The 8,467-nt window shown below is 42.8% G+C and overlaps 1 protein-coding gene across 1 annotated transcript in view; it reads left to right on the top strand.

Moving 5' to 3' along the window:
* The window catches only part of LOC118425165 (beta-1,4 N-acetylgalactosaminyltransferase 2-like), an 8,886-nt gene extending 4,547 nt beyond the window's left edge, over nucleotides 1-4,339 (top strand). Inside the window, exons 8-13 of the mRNA XM_035833992.1 lie at nucleotides 255-445; nucleotides 1,023-1,163; nucleotides 2,086-2,206; nucleotides 2,668-2,775; nucleotides 3,216-3,333; nucleotides 3,820-4,339. Coding sequence (XP_035689885.1) covers nucleotides 255-445; nucleotides 1,023-1,163; nucleotides 2,086-2,206; nucleotides 2,668-2,775; nucleotides 3,216-3,333; nucleotides 3,820-3,973 — 833 coding nt within the window. The 3' untranslated portion in view covers nucleotides 3,974-4,339. The remainder of the gene's footprint in view (nucleotides 1-254; nucleotides 446-1,022; nucleotides 1,164-2,085; nucleotides 2,207-2,667; nucleotides 2,776-3,215; nucleotides 3,334-3,819) is intronic.
* The last annotated feature ends 4,128 nt before the right edge of the window (nucleotides 4,340-8,467 follow it).

The following is an 8,467-nucleotide window of genomic DNA, read 5'->3' as shown; positions in this document are numbered from 1 at the left end:
AGTGGTGTCGAGCAGCTTGATCCGCTACCAGACATAAAAAACACAGTTCCAGGCGTTTCAAATCTCTACAAGAATCTACCTTAGTTTTTTTCTTATATCTCATTTTGCATGCAGGTTTGCATCTCTCCAGGTCCTGGTAACAGTAGTTTTAAAGGCATTCCTAAGGTACCACGTCAGGCAGATGATCGACAGCTTTTAATATTCTACTTTTATATGAGATAAATATTTTATGATTTCTTCTACTACCTATTCAGGCAGAGTTCAGGACAGGGTGACAGTGGTAGTGAAGGCTTTTCTGAGGTACGACCACGTCAGGCAGCTGATCGACAGCTTCAGAAGGTTTTACCCCGGAACCAGGATCATCGTAGCAGACGACAGCCCTGAGGAGCGATACCAAGATGTAAAGGAAGACTACACAGACCACTACAGGATGCCGGAACATGCGGTAAGTTATCTGCTGTGCCAACTGAATGCAGTCCATTTTACGTCGATGAATGTTAGACACCGAAGTAAAATACGCCAAATAAATGAATAGATTGTTTTGGAAACGGTCAGACAATTCAGGTAGCACTCACTGCCAATGCCACTGATGAAAGGCTGTAGATGCTACCTGAAACGTCTTGAGCGTTTCGAAAATCATATCCAGTTGCTTGGGTAACTGCTGTACGGCAATCTCTATTCGACACTTTTTATCTTAAAACTCGAAAGCCATTTGAAATCATCTGCAGGGTACTGTGTATTCTAAATGTAAGGTCTACATTTCTAAACGTTACCTGCTATACTTGGCATTTCATTATCAACATCATAGGCTGGTTTCTGTATCAGATTCTGCATTCATTTTTTACCATCTTCTTCCATTACTTCTTGAGTATCTTTTCTTTTGCATGGGAACCCCGATTACAACATGGGCCACATTTTTCGCCTGTGACGCCCATACGATTGTGCATCAAGCAAAGCTTACGTTGAAACTAGACATTATTTGTTATACAGTATGTCTGACTCTTATCATAAATCTCTTATAGGGATTTTTCGCTGGACGGAACCTGGGGTTATCCCAGGTCACTACTGAGTATTTTCTGTACATGGATGACGATCACTACCTCAGACCCTCCACCAAACTGGAGACGCTGGTGGCGCTTCTGGATAGCACAGATTTCCATGTGGTAGGTCAAGTTTTTGTATCGATATCTCTACAGTAAGAAGTCAGTTCAGTCATCCATCAGATGCGTCGAATTACCATACCATAGTCATTCACTCACCTAAAACAAAGTAAGTTAGAACCATATTGAGAAATAAACTGTTTCACTCACCCGAATTTTCAACCGAAGCTATCAGCTATCTGACCCAAGTGATGTCAAGGGATTTTTCTGTAATCTGACACGTGATTTTCCCCCACGTGTGACGTAATCACTTGGTCAACGATCGTCGGAAGTCGGTAATGCCGCCCTCTCGTCCTGGTTACGAGAAGGTTGGAGCCCGTCCCTCTCGATCTCCTTTCACCGTCCTTATACCCCCTTCACATTAGGCGCGATTCGATCGGACGATGAGTCTGCGAGCTCTAAATTACGAGGAGGCATGACCCTGACGGGAAGGGGGAACTCAGCCATTTCTTCGTCGGCGTCAGGGTCATACCTCCTCGTAAATTAGAGCTCGCAGACTCGTCGTCCGATCGAATCGCGCCTAATGTGAAGGGGGTATTAACCTCCCAAGTAGAAGTTGCATAACCGATTTAATCCAAAAAGCAGTTGCTCAAGCAACTGGATATGATTTTGGAAACATTCAGACGATTCAGATAGCATCCACTATCTTTCGTCATTAACACTAAAGAGATCTGGAATAAATTGATTTTTTTACACCCTAACTATATATATAAAAGAGCTGAAGACAATATTGTATGTCCAATCTAATAGGAAACAAGGTAGGCAGTCAAGCTGAAGATGAGTTCAAAGTCATTGGCACTGATAGTGGCCGGGATACTACCCGTAACGTCTGACCATTTCCGAAATCATATCCAGTTGCTTGAGTAACTGCCATTTGTCGTATCTTATTACCTGGAAGTCTAACCTTCATCGACCTTTCCTTTAGGCCAGCGGTGCGTACGAAGACCTGGAAGAGTTTGCGTCAGCGATTCGCGTGGTGGGGAACCGGACTCACGCCTGCTTCGAGAAGCTGCGGAAACATTACCACGAGATAGACGGCTTCCCTGGTAAGCAGGGTTAGGTCACATTATCAAAGTCCTAGCCTTGCTGTTTTAGGGAACGAAAAAAGTACGATGTAAAAGACAACAAGAACACAAAACGTACCAAAAATATTTTAACAGCATGCTGTGTGCAAGAAAGGAGTAAATTTACAAACAAAAGTATTTTTTTGCGATAACAAAACAGACATTGGCCATTAGTATAACTTTTCCATAGTGCACAATGTACGTAATGCCACAAGTAGCGTTTTTCTGTCCGTTAAATTGAGTTTCCATGATTGCCAATAACAATGTATGGTCTGGTATCTGAACCACTGAATTGGTGGTCATAAAATGTACACTATGTTATTTTTTCGTTTGCCATGTTGTTTTGTGCAGTAAATTACAAGGAGAAGAATAGCTACAATGTAACATTACATTATAAGACTACTTGTGAATAGTAATAAACTCAGTACTCAAACACGTTACAGACTGTTACGCAGCGGACCACACGGAGAATTTCTTCCTGGCGTCCACAGCTGAAGTGAAGGCGGTCGGGTTTGACCCTAACCCCGCACAGGCTAGGGTCGGACACCAAGGTACGTAACGTTACACCCCAAGTCTTAACACAAGACTGCTTATTAGGCCCCAACATCTCCAACCGAGACCTCCTAGAAGATAACTAGAAGACCGTGGCCTGGCTGCAGTACTGGTACGGAGCGATATGATGATGATCCCAATTCATAATGATTTCACAATTGCGCCGGTTCCAGTTAGGGTACACGTACGTGTGACCCAGACCGGGCTTTGAAACCATAAATTTGTCTCGTTGGACTGACGGATACCACGGGGTGTTTTCACGATCAGGTGACGGCGTTTATTTGTCGCGGGGTCTCGGGTTGATTTTAATTCTGAGTTAGAAATAATCCGGGTCCCGACCGTGCCGCAAAAAAACTCCGGTAGGCGCAGGGTGCCACACGGGTTCATCGATCGAATCAAATGCACTCCTCTGAAATCTGACTCCCATTTATCGTTCCAGAGTTCTTCACCGCCGCGCTGGGCCGGCTCCGGATCGCAGTCTGCCGGTTCGTCATCGTCGGGCACAACAAGTCTGCGGAGCCGGACCCGCTGTACGAGAAGTACCGCCGCACGGACAGGTATCATATAATCATAGTATTGCCTCTCCGTTCAGGATGTGACTTCCTACGAGATTTTGTCTGTGTGTTCGCAGCTATAACGCAAGATGCCTTTGATGCTCTTATAGTTTGACACATCGGCATCTTATGAGATTTTTACCTTTCTTCCTTCCTTTCCTCCTACCTTCGTCCCTTTCTCCCATCCTTCGTCCCTTCCTTCCTTCGTTCGTCCCTTCTTTCCTTCCTTCCTTCATTCTTCCTTCATTCGTTGTTCCCTGGATCTTTTTTCTTCGTCCCTTCCTTCTTTCCATTCTTCATGTCTTCCTTCCTTTGCTCATTCATTCATCCATCCATCCATCCATCCATCCATCCATCCATCCATCCATCCATCCATCCATCCACCCATCCCTTCAGCCATCCATCCATCCATTAATTCATTTATGTAATCATTCATTCATTCATTCATTCGTTCATTCATTCACCCATCCCTCCTTCCTTCCATCCCAGGAAGTACCGTGACATGCGCACCACCCATAACCTGTACCGAGACAACCTGACCTGCACCGGCCTGAAGTACCCCCGGATAGAGACATACGCGCTGCACATGATGATATCAGCCGTCATTATCATATGTGGGGTTTATATGGTCACAGAACTATAACTATGGCCAGCATTATCATATGTGGGGTTTATATAGTCACAGAACTATAACTATGGCCAGCATTATCATATGTGGGGTTTATATAGTCACAGAACTATAACTATGGCCGGCATTATCATATGTGGGGTTTATATAGTCACAGAACTATAACTATGGCCGGCATTATTATATGTGGGGTTTATATAGTCACAGAACTATAACTATGGCCGGCATTATCATATGTGGGGTTTATATAGTCACAGAACTATAACTATGGCCGGCATTATCATATGTGGGGTTTATATAGTCACAGAACTATAACTATGGCCGGCATTATCATATGTGGGGTTTATATAGTCACAGAACTATAACTATGGCCGGCATTATTATATGTGGGGTTTACATAGTCATAGAACTATAACTTTAAGTAGGCGCCTCACCATCGTGTGCTGAGTTATATACTCATAGTCATAGAACTATAACTATGGCCGGCATTATCATATGTGGGGTTTATATAGTCACAGAACTATAACTATGGCCGGCATCATTATATGTGGGGTTTACATAGTCATAGAACTATAACTATGGCCGGCATTATCATATCATGGTGGGGTTTATATAGTCACAGAACTATAACTATGGCCGGCATTATTATATGTGGGGTTTATATAGTCACAGAACTATAACTATGGCCGGCATTATCATATGTGGGGTTTATATAGTCACAGAACTATAACTATGGCCGGCATTATTATATGTGGGGTTTACATAGTCATAGAACTATAACTAGGGCCGTCATTATCATATGTGGGGTTTATATAGCCACAGAACTATAACTAGGGCCGTCATTATCATATGTGGGGTTTATATGGCCACAGAACTATAACTAGGGCCGTCATTATCATATGTGGGGTTTATATGGCCACAGAACTATAACTAGGGCCGTCATTATCATATGTGGGGTTTATATAGTCACAGAACTATAACTAGGGCCGTCATTATCATATGTGGGGTTTATATAGTTACAGAACTATAACTTTAAGTAGGCGCCTCACCATCGTGTGCTGAGTTATATACTTACAGAACTATGACTATGGTCGTCATTATTACATGTGGGGTTGATGCATATACAAAATGTATATAGTTACAGAACTGTAAATAGAGTCGTCATCATTAAAGCAAGGTTTATATAGTAATAAAATCATAAATAGGGTCGTCAATAAATACTGACATTAAGTGAGTTTTGAGGGTTTTTTTAAATGTAATCTTGCAGCACTATTATGTAATGTAATAACGTATCTGTATGTATGTACATTTGTATACAGGGAGACTTGAAAAGTAGTGATTCAATCGTGTTTCCACTGGGAAAACTACGAATGAAATGAAAATCATTACATATCAGGTTTATATAGTTACAGAACTGTAACATACGGTCGTCGTCATGATATTTGTAGTTTGACTGTAACTAGTGCCATCATATCATTATTTGTGGAGTTCACATGGTTTCAGAACTGTAACTAGACTCGTCATCATTACATGTGGAGTTTATATAGTTACAGAACTGTATCCAGTGCCGTTATTTGTAACGGTCGCAATTGATCCCGTCAATTGTGGCAAGCCCATTTTATAGATGTTTTCTGATCTTCTTGATATAATTTCCTTTTGTTACGAATAACATTTCAATGTAAATCTGTGTGGGTCGTTGTAGCTGGACTATTTTCGTTTAACGATTAATGCTACCATCGCATGGACTAGATGTAAGGACATGTCTGCTGTTTGGCACTTGTTTTTCGCCTCCCATCTGAATGTTGCAATGTGTTATTATAGAAGACAGGAAGACGCCTAGCATTAGTCAAGCTGGCCCTATACCCTACATCTGTAGGACTATAAACTGCAAATAAAGGGACAGGCCAAGTTCTGTCTAAAGCTGCCCTGAGCAGGAAACCAGAGTGTTTGCCACATCTTTTAATTTTACACTGGTGGCAGCGGTGGGATTCTCTTCATTTTACATAAGAACAGAACTGTACAAACAGTCATCTTGGTTTTCCCACGGGAGGGGCTAGGATTCAAGCTACGCCATTGGTCAGATCTATCACGTGACCGACAGAAGGGCATAGATAGCTTCATTTACATCATCATTTATTTCTCAAGACGACACGTATGTCTAGAAGCGCCCTCCTCTAGTTCACCGACAGAGACATCCTTACACGGTATGTGCTGGTTGCTGAAAGTGTTCCCTCATGTTTTAGATACTGGTTTGTTTCAGTTTAATTTTTGGCATAGTTGATATAGCGGGTATTGACGTGTGATGTTAAGCGTAACAATGGTTGTAAACTAGAAGCTGGTGCATTGCGTATAAATTCTAAACGTTGGTGAAGTACTGATTCCGCCAGTGAGTGGCCAACCCGCATTTCATGGGCTTTTCCTGGCTATCTTGTTGTTGTTTTTTCTGTGTAAGTAGGGCATGTAAAGCTTCGGGGTCAGTTTGAAAAAATATCGCAGTGGGTCTAGTTGTTGTTTTCTGGACTTGTTCAGAGTGTGTTGTGTGGCACCATTGTTGGCGATGGGGGTAATGACGGTTCTTTCACGTTTGAAACGTCTTTGCTGATTCCCGCTGGGTTGGTCAGTCTTAATTTGAAGGTCTTTCTGACCATTTCGATTTAAAAAAAACACAGCCCACCTTGAAATCTGTATATTTAGTTGTTCTTCTGGACTAGTTACCTTTCATAACGATTCCTATCACATGGTATAAAACGTGAGACAATGACGCGTGTACTGTTCGGCACTTGTTGCCGCTTCGAATTACAGAACTGTCCAAACAGCCGCCTTGGTTTCCCACGGGAGGGGTTGAGTATCAAGCTACGTGGTTGGTCAGATTTATCACGTGACAGGCAGAGGGTGAACTGAAGGTATTGTTAGTTTTTTTCAACAGGGGTCTTCTGTCGATGCCTGAGGTAAAATGGCGGTCCACGCTTCCAGCAATGATATGTCGTGTTCTTGAGTTGTGGTCACAGCTTTTGGTTAGCTAGTTATAAACTCTTACTCTCATGGCAGGGTATTGTCGCTCTCTTTGAGGAACCCCTCCCTTGAACTGTTATAAACTAGTAGATTACTATAGTGGCTAAAAGGCAGTGTCGTAAGTTTTGATCCTCTAGCAGCTTCCTCTGGAACTACAGGATGCGTTTCGGTTGCAACCCATATTATATTATGTTATATAAACTTCTTTCCGAGAAAATTAGTCATACTGCCACATTGCCTTATGTAGTCAGACTAACTGAGGCATTTTTTTACAGTTATACACAGCGCGGCGGTTACCTGCACAGTACGGTACAATGGTTCAAACCCAAGCAAAGCAGCCCCAATCCCCTCATGTCCATCAGGGTGGTTCCCGCGGGCGTGGCAACGGGGCTGACAAGCCGCAAGAAGAGCAAGAGGCGGGAAAGTACACGTCTGCAGGTATTCGACTTTTTTATATTTTCTCTTTTCAGTATATCACAAACATCATTTGTGGAATTAGCACATTGTTTTCAAACAGAAATAGTATTTTTTTTATCACCAGCAGATACATATAGTTTGCAGTATTAGCTAGTCTTTTTAGGGTTTGTAATACTTGGTGGTCCAGTATCCAAGAAAAGAGATATTTTATTTGTCATACCTTCTGTGAAGTCATGATAGCGCAGCGTGACAGTCGAATCAACGCCTGATTTAGGCTTACCCATTACAAGACTAAATTTGTTGGATCAGCTCGACGCAAGTCTAGAAAAACTCTAAACCATGCGGAACTAATATTTCAGCACCATAAGCAGGAACACATTACCTCCCTAGGTCCTCACCATTTCTTTATCCATTCATTAATTTACTATCTTCTTGAGTCAGTATGTGGACATAAACTCAGTTATAATCTCTACAGATGACAAGTATCTGGGTAAAGCAAGAGGACGCCGAGATCGCTGTAGCTTCATGGCCGCCGGCATTGCCGTGCTGCTAAGCCTAGTCGCTGTTGGATTTGCCCCTCTGACGTTCATGAATAAAGAGGTAAAAACTCTTGTACCACAAAGCCTATTGGGTTTTTCATACATCTCTACGCTGTTTGTGTTGTTCTTTGTATCGGACTACTATGGCATAACATGATACTGTTTCCATTAATTATTTTACGTTCGACATTTTGACTTTCGCATTTAGGAGATTAGCCAACTGTCCACCAATGTTGACGCCTTGAAGCGCGACCAAGACGACATACGCCAGCTGCCCACCACTGTCGACGCCTTGAAAGACGGCCAAGACGACATGTCCACCATTTTTGACGCCTTGAAGCGCGACCAGGACAACATATCCGCCACTGTTGACGCCTTGATGCGAGACCAAGATAACATATCCACCACTGTTGACGCCTTGAAGCGCGACCGAGACAATATGTCCACCATTGTGAGCACAACTGTTGACGACTTGAAGCGCGACCAAGAGGTCATGTCCATTGCAGTTGACGCCTTGAAGCGAGACCTGACCAATGAGCGA

This window comes from Branchiostoma floridae, chromosome 10 (genome assembly GCF_000003815.2).
Source record: "Branchiostoma floridae strain S238N-H82 chromosome 10, Bfl_VNyyK, whole genome shotgun sequence".
Classification (NCBI taxonomy): domain Eukaryota; kingdom Metazoa; phylum Chordata; class Leptocardii; order Amphioxiformes; family Branchiostomatidae; genus Branchiostoma; species Branchiostoma floridae.
The sequence above is the reverse complement of the archived record's forward strand: the minus strand, read 5'-3'. Positions and strand labels throughout refer to the sequence as shown.